This window comes from Sus scrofa, chromosome 1, assembly GCF_000003025.6.
Source record: "Sus scrofa isolate TJ Tabasco breed Duroc chromosome 1, Sscrofa11.1, whole genome shotgun sequence".
Taxonomy (NCBI): domain Eukaryota; kingdom Metazoa; phylum Chordata; class Mammalia; order Artiodactyla; family Suidae; genus Sus; species Sus scrofa.
Window position 1 is genome coordinate 135,695,874 of NC_010443.5, and position 19,893 is coordinate 135,715,766.

Below are 19,893 nucleotides of genomic sequence, written 5' to 3' on the forward strand. Positions count from 1 at the left end.
TACATGAGATAAAGACTGATATCTTTGGGCTTTATAATTATAGATAAACTAACAGTTTTTTATTCTTCTTTTTTAATGATAAAGTGATCTGTTTCTCCAGAGCCTTTTTCCAAAATTATCTTAATAATTTTCTTGTTCCATCTAGAGAAATTAAAGTAAATCTCATAAAGATGGTACATACAATGCTAAGATGTTTCTAAATGAAGAAACTTGTGAAAAAATGTGTAAGAAATTAAACATTCAATCATTATATTTATAAAAATAAGTTACAAAGAATTTTCATTTGCATAGTTTAATATTTATGGAATCATCAGTGTTTCAGGCAGTAAAAAATTTCTTGAGGAAAGTTCCATATCTGAATATATTCTAAGGTAGGATGAATAATCTTCCTACTACATCCCTGACTAAGAACATCCCACATGTAAGTCTCAACCAATTTAGAAGACATCTCAGTGATCAGGGTGACTTTAGGCCATTGATTTCTCAAGGACAGAAGCTTGAATTGCTAGGGATCTCTGGATCTTACCCAAGAAAATATTTTATAAAAACAATTTGAAATGCACATCTTATGGGCAAAATCATGAGGTCCCCAATGACTTTTCACTTTCTAATGAACAGAAAAATGGAACCAAAGCTAGACTTCACTCAGACAATAACCAGCAAGGCATCAGTAGAAAAGGACTTCAGTAGTCATTCCCAAGGACAATGGAACATGTTAGCCTGACAGAAGTCTTTATCTTATAAAGTAGTTGATTTAAAGATTTATTCAGAAGAATATGTCAGCTGTTACATTGAATCTAGAAAAGTATCTATTGGATACTTTTTCTATAACTCTTAAAAAGAATTATAATCTGTTTAAATAGTATCATCTGATGAGGTAAAAGAACTCCTAAATCATTATTTGTGCCAGATAAGCCTACCAAAATCACCAGACATAACCTTTTATAAATTTACAATGTGTCAGAATTCCTGTCATGGCGCAGTGCTTAACGAATCTGACTAGGAACCATGAGGTTGCAGGTTCAATCCCTGGCCTTGCTCAGTGGGTTAAGGATCCAGCATTGCCGTGAACTGTGGTGTAGGTTGCAGACGTGGCTTGGATCCTGAGTTGCTGTGGCTCTGGAATAGGCTAGCAGCTATAGCTCCGATTCGACCCCTAGCCTGGTAATCTCCATATGCTGCAGGAGTGGCCCAAGAAATGGCAAGACAAAAAAAAAAAAAAATGCAATATGTCAAAATTGTTTATTTCTCGGGTCTGGTCTGGGCATTTCCTTGATTTTAAGAGTCTGTCAAAATCATATATTATTATGTATATATGAAACATTGTTACTGATTCATCTGCCCTGTGTGAAATATCTACTATCAGACCATGAATCATAATAGCATCTACTACCCTCACAAAGCCTGGTACAAATCCCAACTTGTATGACTTCGTGTGTGGGTCACAACCATTAACGAATTATAAACACTGATACAAGCAACTTATGTCATCATTGACATCATTTCTCATTTACATGAGAAAAAAAGAAATGTATCTCTGTTAGCTATTTTATAGTTCTACAATAATCTCCTGGTGAAAAGAGCTATCATGTTTTTTCAGAAGAATAATTGAAAAATATTCCTTGGAGTTCCCACCATGGTTCAATGGTAGTGAACCTGACTAGGATCCATGAGAATGCTGGTTCAGTCCCTGGCCCTGTTCAGTGGGTTAAGGATCTGGCGTTGCAGTGCGCTGTTGTGTAGGTTGCAGACACAGCTTGGGTCCCATATTGCTGTAGTTGTGGCGTATGCCAACAGCTGCAGCTACTATTGGACCCCTCCTTGGGAACTTCTGTATGCTGCAGGTGTGACTCTAAAAAGAAAAAAAAAATCTTCCATAAAGTTTTAAATTTTGGTTTATTTTAACTGTTTAAGTTTCATAGAACTTTCAGTGCTCATTCCTGAAATAAATAAATAAATTTAAAATACTTATATGAATACACAAAAATCTTGAAATGATTAACTAATTTATACTAGAGTATACCTCTGTGATGCATACAGATTCATATGAAAAAGTTGTCCCAGTGTGGTTTATGTTTACATATTTTATTGACTCTTTTACCCAAAGGCAAGAGAAATTACTTTAACCGTCATGGAATGCAGCCATTTTTGAAAGGAGATATAACAGCTATTTTTTTTACTGTAACAGTTCAGAACTGGAGCCTGATGACTCTGCAATTAATTAAAGGACTGCAAGAAAGATGAGAATATCATCAGTTTGATCTTTCAGTGCCTAACTATAAAAACCACATGCTCTTAATTTCCCTTTCATGACTTTTTTTTTTAAGTTTTATTGAAGTATAGTTATTTACAAGGTTATGATAATTTCTGCTCTACAACACAGTGACCCAGTCATAAAAATACGTATTTCCATTCTCTCTCAGATTCTTTTCCCACATAGATTATCACAGAATACTGGGTAGAGTTCTCTGTGCTGTGTAGCAGGTCTGCTTTGGCCAGTCATTCCATGTACCTCAGTGGACCTTAAAATAAAGGTCTTTTTAAAAAGGCATTTATTTTATCCCAGACACTTTTAATAGAACACAAAACATAAATTCTTTTTTTTCTTTTTCTTTTATTTAAATGATTTTTTTTCCATTATAGCTGGTTTATAGTGTTCTGTCAATTTTCTACTGTACAGCAAAGTGACCTAGTCACATATACATATATACATTCTTTTTCTCATATTATCCTCCATCATGTTTCATCATAAGTGACTAGATATAGTTCCCAGTGCTATACAGAAGGATCTCATTTCTTATCCATTCCAAAGGCAATAGTTTGCATCTTATTAACCCTACATTCCCAGTCCATTCCACTTCTTTCTTCTCTCTCTCGGCAATCCCAAGTCTGTTCTACAAGTCCATGAGTTTCTTTTCCGTGGAAAGGTTCATTTGTGCCATATTATTAGATTGCAGATATAAGTGATATCATATGGTATTTGGCTTTCTCTTTCTGACTTATTCCACTTAGTATTGGAATCTCTAGTTCCATCCATGTTGCTTCAAATGGCATTGTTTTGTTCTTTTTTATGGATGAGTAGTATTCCATTGTGTATATATACCACATCTTCTTAATCCATTCATCCATGGATGGACATTTAGGTTGTTTCCATGTCTTGGCTATTGTGAATAGTGCTACAATGAACATATGTGTGTATGTGTCTTTTTCAAGGAGATTTTGTCCAGATATATGCCCAAGAGTGGGATTTCTGGGTCATACGGTAGTTAATATATTTTCCGAGGTACTTCCCTACTGTTTTCCATAGTGGATGTACCAATTTACATTGCCACCAGCAGTGTAGGAGGCTTCCCTTTCTTCACCCCCTCTCCAGCGTTTGTTATTTGTGGACTTATTAATGATGGCCATTCTGACCAGTGTAAAGTGGTACCTCATAGTAGTTTTGACTTGCATTTCTCTAATAATCAGTGATGCTGAGCATTTTTTCATATAGTTATTGGCAATCTGTATATCTTTTTTTGGAGAAATCTCTATGCAGATCTTCTGCCCATTTTTCAAATGGTTTTTGGCTTTTTTGCTGTTGAGTTGTATAAGTTGTTTGTATATTTTAGGGATTAGCCCTTGTCATTTGCATCATCTGAAACTATTTTCTCCTATTCCATAGGTTGTCTTTTTGGATTTTTTTATGGTTTCCTTTGCTGTGCAAAAAGCTTGTCAGTTTGATTAGGTCCCATTTGTTTATTTTTGTTTTGTTTTTTTTCTGTTGCCTTGGGAGACTGACCTGAGAAAGCATTTGTAAGGTTGATGTCAGTGAATGTTTTGCCTATGTTCTCTTCTAGGAGTTTGATGGCATCTTGTCTTCTGTTTAAGTCTTTAAGCCATTTTGAGTTTATCTTTGTGCATGTTGTGAGGGTATGTTCCAGTTTCATTGATTTACATAAGGCTCTCCAGTTTTCCCAGCATCACTTGCTGAAAAGACTGTCTTTTCCCCATTTGATGTTCTTGCCTCCTTTGTCAAAGATTAATTGACAGTAAATGTCTAGGTTTTATTTTTGGGTTCTCTATTTTGTTCCATTGATCTGTATGTTCTGTTTTGGTACTAGTACCACACTGTCTTGATCACTATGACTTTTAATATTGCCTGAAGTCTGGGAGAGTTATGCCTCCTGCTTGGTTTTTGTTCCTCAGGATTGCTTTGGCAATTCTGGGTCTTTTATGGTTCCATATACATTTTGGGATTGTTTGTTCTAGTTCTGTGAAAAATGCCATGGGTAGTTTAGTAGGGATTGCACTGAATCTGTAGATTGCTTTGGGTAGTATGGCCATTTTTATGACTTTAATTTTTCCAACCCAGGATCATGGAACATCTTTCCATTTCTTTGAATCCTCTTAATTTTCCTTGATTAGTGTTTTATAGTTCTCAGCATCTAAGTCTTTCACCTCCTTGGTCAGGTTTATTCCCAGGTATTTAATTTTGGGGGTGTGATTTTAAGAGGTGTTGTATTTTTATATTCTTTTTCCAATATCTCATTATTAGTATACAGAAATGCTACCAATTTCAGAATGTTAATCTTGTATTCTGCTACTTTACTGAATTTGTTGATCAGTTCGAGTAGTTTTTGTGTGGACTCCTTAGGGTTTTCTATTTATAGTATCATGTCATCTGCATAGAGTGACAGTTTTACCTCTTCTCTTCCAATTTGGATACCTTTTATTTCTTTTGTTTGTCTGATTGCTGTGGCTAGGACTTCTAAGAGTATGTTGAATAAAAGTGGTTAGAGTAGACATCCTTGTCGTGTTCCAGATTTTAGTGGGAAGGCTTTCAGCTTTTCTCCACTGAGAGTTATATTTGCTGCGAGTTTGTCATAAATGTCTTTGATTATGTTAAGATATGTTCCCTCTATACCTACTTTGGTAAGAGTTTTTATCATGAGTGAATGTTGGACTTTGTCAAATGCTTTTTCTGCATCTATTGAGATGATCATGTGGTTTTTGACTCTTTTGTTAATGTGGTGTATAATGTTGATTGATTTGTGTATGTTGAACCATCCTTGTGAACCTGGGATGAATCCCACCTGGTTGTAGAAAAAGAAAATTATAGGCCAATATCTTTGATGAATATAGGCACAAAAATTCTCAACAAAATTTTAGCCAACCAAATCCAAAATTTAAATTCTTAGATTCAATCATAAGAGACTTTTAAAGTGATTTTAATGATGAGCCTACTGCTAAGTGTTGAGGTGGTATGTGTGGTTTGTGTTGTGGGACCATCACATAGGAGAATCAAGGAATTGGGAGGGAGGCTAAAAAGTGGCTTCCTGCCATGCTGGCCTTTTACATTCTTGTTTTGAGTTTTCCAAATTTTCACTATAAAACGTGGCGGTAATAGATGAATATGTGAAGGAAAACTATGAAAGACATAGCTGTGCTGGAAAACATTATAAAGATCTTTGTGAAATAGAAATGAATGGACATACAAAACAGTACAGGACTAAAGCTATGGGGCTATAACACAAAGTATCAGGAAACAGACAAAAGCAACTAGGAGATCATAATCCTGTGGAAAAGGAGACTGAAGGTGCCCCCTATGAAGGAGAACCTCAAAGAGCTAAAGAAAAACAAAATATCTTTTAAAGAAAAAACAATCAATTAGAAAAATTAATAACTCAAAATGAAACAGCAACAGTATGATGTGAAAAGTAACCAATTAGAAATTTTGGCAGTGAGACAGAGTCATTTAGAAAACAAAATACTCAATGTGCAGAATAAAATCCAAGTGAATGAAGTTGAAGAATGCATGAAGCAGAAAAAAATAATTTATTCAGAAGACAACACAGAAAGATACAGAGGAAAAAAAATTGAAAGAGCAATTTAAAAGTATGGACGATAGGTTGAGAAATTGCAATATGTGTGTAATTGATGTTTCAGGAAGAAAAATAGAAGAAAGGGCAGAAAGCAGTATTTATAGATTTAATGGCTGAAAATTTTCTAAACTGTAAGAAAGATATGAGTTTTGGAATTGAAAATGCATATCTGGTGCTGTGCAGTATAAATAAAAATAAACATACCCTTAGATACCTTGTGTTAAAATTACAGAATGTCATTGAATAAAGTAAAAATTGTACAGTGTAGCACAGACTAGACTATTAGACTGACAGAATAAATCTCATTAGAAATAACTGATTCTGAAAGAAGGAATATATTGCAACTGAACTCTTACATGGTAGTGATAGCAAAATAGAACATCATCAGACATAAAAAAACTAAAAGAGTTTACCACTCAGGTAAACAGGACAGGTTGACAGGGATAAAAGAACTGGACAAAGTCCATGATTGCTTCATCTCTGTGTTTACCCAGCCAACTGAAATTTTGATTTTAGTGAATATACTGTGAGAATAATATTGCTGTGAAGAGACCTGACTCAAATAATCTACCTAGTGCTGCTAGTATGAGCTGTTTGCTTTGGGTTTGATTAACTTAGTACTAAAAGAATCCTTAATCTTTACCTGACTTCCCTTTTATTATTCCTTATGTGATTGTAAGAAATATCATGTTACCAGAAAAGGCATCTGATAGAAGCAGAAAATTATTACTCAGCTTCTATATAATTAATAAGCTAAATGGTTTTAAACCAATAATAAATAAGTTTATTTAAATGAACCTAAGCTAATACATAATTATAGTTGTAAATATCTAAAATGAATTCATTCATTTCATAGCTGACTTGTGGCATGTGATTTTTTTCCTGGCAAGTCAGTTTTGGAATGTGGGGAGAGTTCCTGAAGTCCACAGCTTCAGTTCCTGAAGTCCTGTACTTCATCACCCGCATAAATTCTACTATTCTATTAGCTGAACACATGCTGTTGGTACTATAATGATTTTTTGGAGTATTTCTGTCATTTCTTGGAAAAAAATGCATTATCACACAAGTGATCATAGAAATGCAATGTTATTTAACTTGGTAATATAACTGTTTATGTCCATATGTTATTAAGTGAATTAATTATATAGGCATGCAGTCTATTCTTCTCTTTTCTACTTTTATTTTCCAAATAAGACATTTGAAACTAGATAAGATAGAGGTAAGTGAGAAAATTTTGTTATTCATGGGTTAAAATAAAAACACATAATATGGAGTTCCTGCGTGGCACAGCAGGTTAATGGTCCAGTGTTGTCTCTCTGGCAGCTTGGGTCACTGCTCAGGTGCAGGTTTAGGCCTCTGCCCAGCACGGTGGGTTAAGGATCCAGTGTTCCCACAGCTGTGGTATAGGTTGTAGCTGCAGCTTGGATTTGATCCCTGCCCTAGGAACTTCCATATGCTGAGGGCATGACCAAGAAAACAAAATAAAACAAAACAAAGCATAATAATTAAAACACCAAGGATTTTAGTTACATAATGGCACTTTTTTTTTCCATCCTAATTACAATTTCTCAAAAATGAAAAAGGAATCAAAACAGTGCATCTGGTAATTGATAAAGTGCCATTGAATAAGTTGGAATGAAACTTATTTTTCAGGAACAAGGGAAACGAGTTACCCAAGGGAAATAAGAAAGAAAGTAGGAGCAAAGTACATTTTGCTTTAGGATCAAAACAATTTAAAATATACACACACTGGTTTCCTAGGCCAGGATGAGCCAAAGGTAGAATAATGTGTTTTTAAACATCCAATTTAATACTTACCTAAAAAAAATTAACCTTTCTTGACAGGTTTAGATCCAGATAAGCATCTTGGAAAAACCCTGGATCAAATGGAGCCTTATCTCTTAGAGGTAAGAATTTATGCTATTATTTCTCAAAATATAGGCATTTGGAGAAAAAAAAAAAAAAACAGTGCCATGGTGAGGATGGTTATAGAATCAGTTTCTAGAAAAACTCAGATACATTGATGATTTAATTTTATGCAAAAATTAAACCTCTAATGGATATGAGAATAGCCTTAAAATTAGTTATGAATGTTATGACCAGCTTGTTGAACTCACGAAAAGAGTAAGTAAGCTATACCTAAAAGGAAATTGTTCTGTCAAAAAGTTTACTTTTATTAAAATGGACATTGTAAAGTATTATACTTCTGCAGTACCTGATAGTCTCTGTGATCAGAAATGTGAGTGGAGACTTCCTTTAGAGATTATCTAATCTAACCCCTTCTCTTTTACCAGTTAGGAAATTAACTTGCAGAACAGTAAAGAAATGATCCCAAGCTTCAAGTTATAACTGTTTAACCCTTATTGTCAAATCCTAAATGTGTTCTAAAGATTAAAGAAAGATTTTGTTATTTTTACTCTTTTCTATTAACTTCAGTGTATTTTATTAGAGTTGGGGTTGAATGTTATGAATAGTATGGCCGTGCTGAATTAACTAAAATAGTATAATTGTTCAGGTTTTTTTTTATTTTGCAGTCATGGTGGAAAAAAGAAAATTACTCTACTTCTATGAAAGAAGTAAATTCCTCTATTAAGTTATTTTTCTCCCTCATGCTCTTAATTCATCAGAATTATCTCTGGACATTGTTAAAACCATCATATTGCTATGATATGAACTCTTAGTAAACTTTAGATTTCACATTTTGTTTCAGACATTTATATTTAATTGTTTTATGGTTTATCAATATGTACCAAATGCTTCAGAATCACTAAAGTATTAATTTCTTCTTTATTAAGCATTAGTGAGAATCTAATATGTGCCAGAGAAATAGTAGAGTAAAATAAAAATGAAATGATTATATATTTGTGAGAAGTTATATTTGATTTCTAGATAGTTTGGTGTCATTTATTTAAGTCTATCCAATGGACATGGTTAGAGGGATTTGTGCCCCTCTGATAGGACTCTTCTAATAGCAGTTTGTTCTATAGCCAACATATCTATGTTCATATCTATTCAGTGCCATCAGACTAAATTTTTCTTCTGCACAAAGTATAGATAAATAATGAAATTAAATTTATGAAGGTGAAAGAAAGAAAACTTCAGAAATAAGAGACTGGAGCTTTGGTGAAAGAGCATTTCTTAGCTGCTTCTAAAATTTGAAGCTGTGAATTAAGATTTCAAGCATGTAGAGAAATCTTTGTAGAAAAGACAAGTAAAGGAGTTCCCATTGTGGCTCAGCAGAAACAAATCTGACTAGCATTCATGAGATCTCAGGTTTGATCCCTAGCCTTGCTATGTAGGTTAAAGATCTGGCATTGTTGTGAGCAGTGGTATAGGTCACAGACGTGGCTCGGATCCTGTGTTGCTGTGGCTGTGGCATAGACCAGTAACTACAGCTCTGATTCGACCCCTAGCTTGAAAAAAAGAAAGAAACAAAGAAAAGGCAAGTGAAGTTTTAGGGTTGTCATGATGTTAATTGTGAATTCACCTGGTTATTATCATAGGATGTTTAAACACAGATAAGCAGAAATTTCTTATTCAACTTCAAGTTCCTCCCATGACCTGACAGCCTTGCATTCCGCTAGAAAAATTCTCTACCTGTTCTCCATAATGACCATTTTATTCCTCCTCTATTCTCCTCAAGTTTCAAATCCCTTTACATTTGTTTCTTTCTTCACAGAGGAAATAGAAATCTTCATCTTAGAAATTCCTCTACCTCTGAGCACCACTCCTTCCAACCGACGTACACCCACACCTATGCTTGCTTGCTGTGCCTGGGAAAGTGTGCTCCTTCCTGTGTGTGGCTAATCCACTCTCTGTGCTCTGGATCCCATTAACATCTGTCTTCTTAGAAACCTTGCAATCAACCCACCCCCTCCAATATCTTCCTCCTCTCTCTCTTTATGGTCTCCTTCACATTGCAGTTGAAACATGCTACCATCTCTCCCATCCTAAATATTCCTTCCCTCTGCTCTAGTAATTTCTCTAGGCATTTCTCTTTCTTCTTTGCTTCAAAACCAAAACTTTCAGAAGTATTGTCTCTATTCATAGTCAGTACTTCCTCATATCTCAGATGCCTCATGTACCTAGCATCTGGATTATTTTTCCTTCTCTGAGTGCATACAGCTCTGATCTCAATCACCTATCACCTCCATTTTTACCAAACCCAGCAGATCTCAGTCCTTATGGGACAGTTACAAATATTTCTTCTTGAAGTGCTTGTACTGACACCCGTGATGCCACACTTGCCTAATTTTCCCCTTTGGTTCTGGTCACTCTTAGTCTCTTTTGCTAGTTCCTAGTCTAGGTTCCATTTTTAGTCTACCAACTTTTCCTGGCTGATCTCAGTCATTCACATGGCTTTAGTTACCAGTTCTGTTCTGATGACTCCCAGATATTTCCAGCCCAGATTTCTCTGCTAAACTCCAGTGCCAAAAGGCACTGCAAATTAAATCTCTACAAACCTGATTATAGCCTTTATATCCATCACTTCAGCCATTTATTTTGTCATCACCGTAATTCAGATGCCTGTCACTTCAGGCCTGGAGTATTACTGATACCTCCAAATTTGCCTCTCCCTTCCATTCTATTTCTCAAAGAATTCATTTTGCTTACTGCCTCAAGATCATTGTTCTAATATATTCAACTGTAACTGTGTCACTCATTTCAAAACTTTCAAAGTCCCTTTTGACTACAGGCTAAAATCCAAATTATTTATACTTTTCTCTCTCAGTTTCTCAGTCCAACCCATCAACATGATCTTGTCTGTTCTATCTCCTAAATATATTCCAAATCCAAGCACGTCTCACTGTCTGTTGCTACCACCATACCATGATCATCTCTTACCTGGAATACTATATCAGCCCCTAACTAACTGGTCTGCTCACTTCTGCCATTGCCCTCTTACGACTTACTATTCCTGTAGATGCTGGAGTGACTTTTTTTTTAAGTATAAATCAAATACACCACTACTCCATTTAAAGTTTAAATGGGTTTCTCATTTCAATTACAATATCATTTAATAACTCCTGTGAGATTACACCCTTTGAGACCTTATATGATCAACATCGTATCAACCTTTTTCAGGCTCATTTTCAACCAGTCTCTGACTCACTGAACCAGAGTCACATAAGCCTCTTTATTACTTAAGCACACTTTATTTACCCTTTTTCTCCTTAGAACTTTCTTCTGCCTGAAATATTTTCTCCTCCTCCCTGCTTGCCCCCTGTCCATCCATTGTCCACAGTGTTGCCATCATGATATATATGAAATGCAAATCTGGTCATGTCACACTTTCATTAGAAACTTTTGAGTTGCTCTCCATTGTCTCAGAGTAAATTTAAACTTAGCACAGTCTGTCCATGAGGAAAATGAAGCCTGTAAGATATATATCCTACATCTGCCCTCTCCTTTATCAGTTTTGAATTGTTGATTTCCCTCACATCTACCTGTCTGCTCCCTTTCTCTGGATGCTTTCTCTCTCTCCAGCACTTGACTAAATTCAGTCTTCCCTTAACGTCTAAACTCAGAGTTTAATACTGTGAGGTTGTCTTTCTTAAATAAGCCTTCTTTGAACTGCCTTTTCCTAAGACATGTAGTACGTTAAACCATAAATTCAAACACAGTAAGATAGTGAAAAGTCTTCCACTGTCTCCAGGTTTCAGTTTTTCTATCCTTTCCCAGAACAACTCTTTTCTCTTCTAATGTAGCTCTTCAAAAACATCTTTTGCATATGTAAATATGTGTGCATGTGTCTGTCCATTTTAACCTAGTAGGAGGATACTATGCATATTATTCTCCATCTTCCATTTTAACACATGAAACTTCAGGTCATTGGTTTCCACATCATTGTGTTCTATTACATGGATACCCTAGAATATATTGAACCTGTTCTTTATTGACAAAGTTTATTCTTTATTGATTCTTTCATGTATTTTTCTATTAAAAATAATGCTAGGATAGGCATTATTGTACGTATATCTTTGGGCTTTTATGAGTTTATTTGTAGGATAAAATTCTAGAATAGACATGCCAATTCAGATGGTATAAGAGTTTTTCATTTTAATTTTAAGTTAAATAGATATTAAGACATTCATTTCCAGCTATGGTTGAATAACTTCTCTCAGTTCAACTCCCCCAATTCAGATAACTAGAAAAGTGGTGTGCTAATCCATTACAAAAGCAATAGTTTGCATGAGATCCTGCTGTGTAGCACTGAGAACTATGTCTAGTCACTTATGATGGAGCATGATAATGGGAGAAAAAAGAAAAAAGAATGTATACATGTATATGTAACTGGGTCACCATGCTATACTGTAGAAAAAAAAAATCATATTGGGGAAATAACAATAAAAAATTTTTTAAAAAATAAAATAAAATCCAACTGTTTTTAAAAAAAGTGGTCTGAAATTAAAACAAATTAATGTTGGAAGGCATTAGAGAATTACAAAATCTGAAATAATTTGAGGGGCCAGAATTCCAGAGAGGATGAAAGCCCTGAACATTGCCCCTTTTCCCCTCAAGACATTTACTAATTTAAAAGTGCTACAGAGACCCCAAGAAGCTGAGGAAAAGACTCCAGCTAAGAATCTGACTAGGACTTTCAGCAGCTTCATAGGGCTGGGGAGACAAACATTGAAATTCAGGGCAAACCAAAGTGGATTGGACCTGCATAAGCCTCCAGGTTTTCAGATGGATTCCTAAATGGACTAAACTTAGGAGTAAAGATAGACTGGAAGTAGTGCATCCCTTGCAAATTGCTTGTGTCCAAGTTTGAATCATATCAATCCTAGATTGAATTAAAGTGATCTGATCCTACTTTTTTTTAACTCAATGAATTTTATTACATTTATAGTTGTAGTTCTGATCCTCCCTCTTACTGCTTATTTCTCTCTCAAGAAAGTTAACATGATTCAGAGCCTCAGATTTAAAATAGTTTACAGACAGTTTTCTTCAGGCCATCCAAAATAACCAGGCATTTCAGGAGACCTGAGAAGATAACTAAAACAGAGAAAAACACACAATAGATACTGTCTCAGAGGATATCTATATAATCAAATTATCAGATTTAGACTTTAAAATGACTATGGAATTGGGTAAGGAGATAACTATTTTAGGGGGTATTTGGAATCTATTTAAAAGAATTAAATGGAGTTCTGGAATTTAAAAATAAATTTAACTGAAATTTGTATTGTGAAACTAAGAGCACAATACATGTGTTTAACAGTAGATTAGATACATTTGTATAGACAGTTAAAGAACTGGAAGGTAGGATGATGTAAAAGTATCCAAACTGAAGCACAGAGAGAATAGAATGGAAAATAGACAAGAGAATATGAGATGTAAGGAAGAGAAGTTTATGATACATGTAATTGGAGTTGCAAGAGTGGAGGAGAGAAAGGAAAGAACAGAAGCAATGTTTGAAGAGAATTTGGGACCTTGCTGTTATTGTTTTTGCTAATTTTGATAAGTAGCTTCTCAGAATGGTTTTGAAATTATACTTAAAGAGAAGGATGAATATTAATGGCTAATTGTACACTTTCAATGGGCATTCTGTTTCCTGATAGTTATAGGAAATTATGCAAGCAATCTAAATGTCTTTTTGTCTGGCTTCTCCATAGTCTAATGTGTGTGTACATGAGCTCTCTGTAAAGTGAATACTTAATCAGTTTTACACAGTTAGAAATTTTTTCTCACATCATTCACAACAGTTATCTGACAGAATCTACAGTTTTATTCAGACGGCCCAGCTTTTTTTCCCTTTTAATTCTTGCATATGCTCATAAAGGAGACTCAGTCAGTTGCCTAATGTACCCAGAGTACAGTGATTCTAATGTAAAAGTGAATGAGTCATCTGTCAAATTCTATCTTCTTTCTGCACTTAGAAAGTATGTTTTATTTTTTTTTCAACTTGTTGTCTAGGGCTCTCTGCATCATTGTCTAAGACTAATCAGATATTAAGGAGTCCCTTAATATCTTTATAAATAATGTGATTAACCTCATTAAGTGAGATTAAAAATCAACCATATATTCATTTTCCAACTTGTTGACACAACTCTAATGAATAGTCAAGGAATCCAAAAGATGGAGTGAAAATAGACAACCTTTGAACTTGCAGGAGTGGGAGAGAAAAACATTAGGTAAAGGAATCCATTCTGCCTCAAATCATCCAAGCCACTTCTTTCATACCCCTTATATAATGTGTTGACATGACTTGTTAACTACTATAATGTCAGTTTCGCTAGTGTATTAATTCTTCATTGCCATATCCAAGGGTTAATATTTTTAAGTAAGGGAATTTTTGCATATTATAATGGTTTCTCTTTTAGGAATTAATATTTATCTCTGAGATTACAGAGAAGTTGGTGGCAGAGGCTGTAGAGAGAAGATGATATCTTTGGGCAGGAGTCTTTCATAGTTCATTCAGATCACATGGGCAGTGTGAGATAGCAGTCAGTGAGTTACTTCAGTACCCAGGACCCCAGGTGGGAATCCTGACTGAACTGCTTACCTGCAACATTGATCTAGTTAGTTATGTGTATATAAAAAGGAAGTAATAACAGTGAAATGATATTTAAGGTGCTTAATTCAGTGTCTGGCACATATAAGTGCTCAATAAATGTTAATAATGTTTACTATTATGAGTAAAATTTGCCATTACTAAAGAATTCTGAAACTTTTCTCCTTTGCAAAATACACAGAGAACTGGATAAACACTGTACGTGGGATCATATTTAAAACTCTTAAGGGATTTTTAATTGGCCTATATCAACATGTGAGACAGCAGACCTAGCAGAATAATGGTCAAAGCTATGTAGAATCACTATACAGAAGAGAATGTCTAAAACCTAACACAGATCTGAAGAGATGCTCAAAATGATTTAGTATGAGAGAAATACAAATTAAAGCAACAGTGGGATATTACTTGTACCACTTTGGCAAAAATGAGGAAGCAGCATAATGCCAATTGTCGATAGCTAGAGATTTATAGAGCCCCTTTAAGAATGTGGACTGGTACTAACATTCAGGTCATTATTGTATTACCTTTAAATACCCCTACTCTCCTTGCTGTACCACTTCTCCTGGCAGTCCATAAAGGACACAGCTAGAATAGTATTTGCAGGGTTATTTTTGATAGTGTTGGAATTTTTGGAGGCAATGTGGGTATCCATTCCTGGGAAAGTTTTTAATTAAAATGTGATGGGTATACTTTACAAAGTTCAGTTCTACAGTTAAAAAAATATATTCAGTGTGTGTGTTGATGGCAAGGTGCTAAATAAATAAAAGCAATATTGAAATAAAACTATAGGTACACAAAATAGATATACATTTGCAAGGACATAAGCAAAAGATTCACATTGAATACTTTCATATATTTGCCTGAAATTAAAAAAAAATGGGGATATGTACAATATTATATAAATTATAGGTGTACTATATAGTGGTTCACAATTTTGAAAGATTATATTCCATTTAATTATTATTAAATATTGACTGTATTCCCTGTGTTGTACAAAATATCCCTGTAGCTTTTATAATACATAATAGTTTGTACCTCTTAATTCCCTGCTCATATATTGCCCCTCCCCCTTCCCTCTCCCAACTGGTCAATAAATGGGAATTCTTTATAAACAACATGAGAATACCCATTGCTGAAAATTTGAGATATAATAAAGTAAAGGAAAGCAAAGAGCCTAGTTCTTCTGCCCCATGGTGCACACTGCTAACATGTTGGTACATTCCATAATGTTTTATTTCCTGGGAGTTTGTTGTACACACAGTTTTGTGTCTTGTATATATTTTATTGTCATAATTTGGTTCAGCTAAATCTACAGTTTGTCTCCTTTTTCCTTCTATTATGCTGTGTTTATTTTCCCACATAACCGAATTTGCTTGAAAATACATTAATTTGTTTTGTTTTTGTTTTTTGTTTTCTTTTTATGGCTGCACCTGCGGCACTTGAAAGTTCCCAGGCTAGGGGTCAAATTGGAGCTGCAACTGAGGCCTACGCCACAGCCATGGCAACACCAGATCTGAGCAGCATCTTCACCCAACGTTGTAGCTTGTGGCAACACTAGATCTTTAACCCACTGAGCGAGGCCAGGGATTGAACCCTCATTCTCACAGAGACTATGTTGGGTTCTTAACCACAGAGCCACTGTGGGAACTCCCGAAAATATATTACTTAATGGCTGTGTAAATTCCATCCTATTCCTGTTCTACAAATGAATATACATATAGCCTGACAAATTTAATGTTATCTCTTATTAGGAATGTTTGCTGTTTCTAAACTACTATAAATAATGTTATTTATTTTAAAATTATTTTTAATAATGTGATTATATTTCCTAATAAATCTTCTGTGTAGTTCCGCAGTTCCGATTATTGTTTTCTTTAGATAAATTTCTAGTAATGTAGTTTCTGGGTCAAAAGATACAACTTCAGGGCTTATATATTTGTTACTTTAATTATAGAATCATTTTAGCTATTGCTTCTTAAATTTCTGCAGGTACCTAAAGTTATATTCTGATAAGTGAACGATGGATTCTAAAATTATTTGTCTTGGAGTTCCCGTCATGGTGCAGTGGAAACGAATCCTGACTAGGAACCATGAGGTTACAGGTTCGATCCTCGACCTCGCTCAGTGGGTTAAGGATCCGGGGTTGCTGTGAGCTGTGGTGTAGGTCGCAGGCGTGGCTCGGATCCTACATTGCTGTGGCTGTGATGTAGGCCAGCAGCTACTGCTCTGATTCAACCACTAGCCTGGGAACCTCCATGTGCCTCGAGTGTGGCCCTAAAAAAGCAAAAATAAAATAAAATAAAATAATTTTATCTTTTGTGATTTCCCCCGTGATTATTTTGTCATTTTTCAAAAAAGGAGATGAATTTTAATATGAAAATTAAATCAAATTTTTAAAGTTTTGGGCAGTTCTTTAAATGTTAAGAATCTTCCTGGTTTTGTGATATTTTTAAATGTTTGTCAAAGTAATAACCTCAAATGGTTCTTCAACTTTTGCTACAGAAACAATCCTCTGAGTCTTTCCTGCCTCTCACTCATTTTAGCATCTTTTATCTCTTATAGTTGATTATTTGATTTTTATCTCCCTGTCTTGGTATTACTACTTCATGATCTCTCCCAATTTGAATATTATTTATTGACTTCTCACTCTAGATTATGCAGATTTAGCTGTCTTTACTCTTTTGCCTCCATCACATATATATATTCTTTCTTTCCTTCCATCTTCCCATGCTCTTATATTGCAATATCAGTTGGCTGAATAGTCACTGTTTAAATTATGATAACTATGAAAATCCAAAACACAGCTGAGTGAGGTAATAAACATTCCTGTTTATAAAAATTGTTTTTAATTTGAATTAATAATTATCTTGTTTTCTTCATTTATTTAGTATTCTATGTACTAGTCATTAATTCAATGCTATTATACTCATTGCCAGTTTTCTAGTCTCTTAGCCACATGTTCAAACATATTAAGTATTTTTTTCAGCTTCCTCTACCTGAAGTCCTTTCCATGGCCCTCTGACCTGGTGTGTGTAATCTGGGCTAGTTTCCTTTTATGCCTTTACAAGGCTGTCATCCTGTCATCTCCCCATAATCCTGGAGATACCTTAACTTTCCTTCTGTGTTGGAGCCCTTGTTTCCTTGATCTAGAGTCTTCTTGTTTATCCATTTTATTCTCATTTTTGTGAAGCACATTCTCTAAGATTTTTGAGAAAGGGTCCATAGGAAATAAGTGTTTTGAGACACTGTATCTATAAATGTTTTTTTTTTTCTCACATTTCATCAGTTCTTTAGCAAATCGTAAATTCTATTTTTTTTGAGTATTTTTCCTTCTGGATCTTGATAGTATTGCTTCATTCCCTTGTAACTTGAGAAGCCCAGAGTCATTCTGATTCCTGACTATTTGTATGCAACCTTATTATTTCTCCCTCCATCTTGTCTCTGTAAGAGTACATAAGATATTTCTTTTGCCCTACAAATTGTTAAGTTTTACATGCAATGTCTTGGGTTTGCATGTTTTTATCCATTGTGCTGAGCGAGGTAGTATTTTCAGTTTGAAAATTTCAGCTCTGGGAAATTCTCCTGGATTATTTCACTGGTGTTTGCCTCCCCTTTGTTTTTGCTTCTTCCAATTTCTATTATTTAGACATTTCTTAAATTTATAACTTTTCTCTTTTAATTTTTACCTCACATCATTTTTGCTGTTTCTGGGATAATTTCTTAATTCGACCTTCAGACTTTTCAATTGAATTTTTTCATAATTTATTTTTAATTTCCAAAAGTTTATTTTTGGTTCTCCGAATGTTCTTTTTTTTTTATTTTTTTTATTTTCCCACTGTACAGCAAGGGGGTCAGGTTATCCTTACATGTATACATTGCAATTACAGTTTTTTCCCCCACCCTTTCTTCTGTTGCAACATGAGTATCTAGACAAAGTTCTCAATGCTATTCAGCAGGATCTCCTTGTAAATCTATTCTAGGTTGTGTCTGATAAGCCCAAGCTCCCGATCCCTCCCACTCCCTCCCCCTCCCATCAGGCAAACACAAGTCTCTTCTCCAAGTCCATGATTTTCTTTTCTGAGGAGATGTTCATTTGTGCTGGATATTAGATTCCAGTTATAAGTGATATCATATGGTATTTGCCTTTGTCTTTCTGGCTCATTTCACTCAGGATGAGATTCTCTAGTTCCATCCATGTTGCTGCAAATGGCATTATGTCATCCTTTTTTATGGCTGAGTAGTATTCCATTGTGTATATATACCACATCTTCCAATCCAGTCATCTGTCGATGGACATTTGGGTTGTTTCCATGTCCTGGCTATTGTGAATAGTGCTGCAATGAACATGAGGGTGCATGTGTCTCTTTTAAGTAGAGTTTTGTCCGGATAGATGCCCAAGAGTGGGATTGCGGGGTCATATGGAAGTTCTATGTATAGATTTCTAAGGTATCTCCAAACTGTTCTCCATAGTGGCTGTACCAGTTGACATTCCCACCAGAGGTGCAGGAGGGTTCCCTTTTCTCCACAGCCCCTCCAGCACTTGTTATTTGTGGATTTATTAATGATGGCCATTCTGACTGGTGTGAGGTGGTATCTCATGGTAGTTTTGATTTGCATTTCTCTTATAATCAGCGATGTTGAGCATTTTTTCATGTGTTTGTTGGCCATCTGTCTGTCTTCTTTGGAGAAATGTCTATTCAGGTCTTTTGCCCATTTTTCCATTGATTGATTGGTTTTTTTGCTGTTGAGTTGTATAAGTTGCTTATATATTCTAGAGATTAAGCCCTTGTCAGTTGCATCATTTGAAACTGTTTTCTCCCATTCTGTAAGTTGTCTTTTTGTTTTCTTTTTGGTTTCCTTTGCTGTGCAAAAGCTTTTCAGTTTGATGAGGTCCCATGGGTTTATTTTTGCTCTAATTTCTATTGCTTTGGGAGACTGCCCTGAGAAAGTATTCATGATGTTGATGTCAGAGAGTGTTTTGCCTATGTTTTTTTCTAGGAGTTTGATGGTGTCCTGTCGTATATTTAAGTCTTTCAGCCATTTGGAGTTTATTTTTGTGCATGGTGTGAGGGTGTGTTCTAGTTTCATTGCTTTGCATGCAGCTGTCCAGGTTTCCCAGCAATGCTTGCTGAATAGACTTTCCTTTTCCCATTTGATGTTCTTGCCTCCCTTGTCAAAGATTAATTGACCATAGGTGTCAGGGTTTATTTCCGGATTCTCTATTCTGTTCCATTGGTCTGTCTGTCTGTTTTGATACCAGTACCACACTGTTTTGATGACTGTGGCTTTGTAGTATTTCTTGAAGTCTGGGAGAGTTATGCCTCCTGCTTGGTTTTTGTTTCTCAGGATTGCTTTGGCGATTCTGGGTCTTTTGTGGTTCCATATAAATGTTTGGATTGTTTGTTCTAATTCTGTGAAAAATGTCATGGGTAATTTGATAGGGATTGCATTGAATCTGTAGATTGCTTTGGGTGGAATGGCCATTTTTACAATATTGATTTTCCCAATCCA

General features: G+C 35.1%; 1 protein-coding gene across 10 annotated transcripts in view; it reads left to right on the forward strand.

Annotated features, from left to right (window-relative positions):
- Positions 1-19,893, forward strand: part of DPH6 (diphthamine biosynthesis 6) — a 445,353-nt gene that overhangs the window by 118,316 nt on the left and 307,144 nt on the right. For all 10 annotated transcript variants that reach the window (XM_021098213.1, XM_021098165.1, XM_021098179.1 and 7 more), the window contains exon 6: positions 7,710-7,771. In XM_021098213.1, the coding sequence (XP_020953872.1) occupies positions 7,710-7,771 (62 nt within the window). The remainder of the gene's footprint in view (positions 1-7,709; positions 7,772-19,893) is intronic.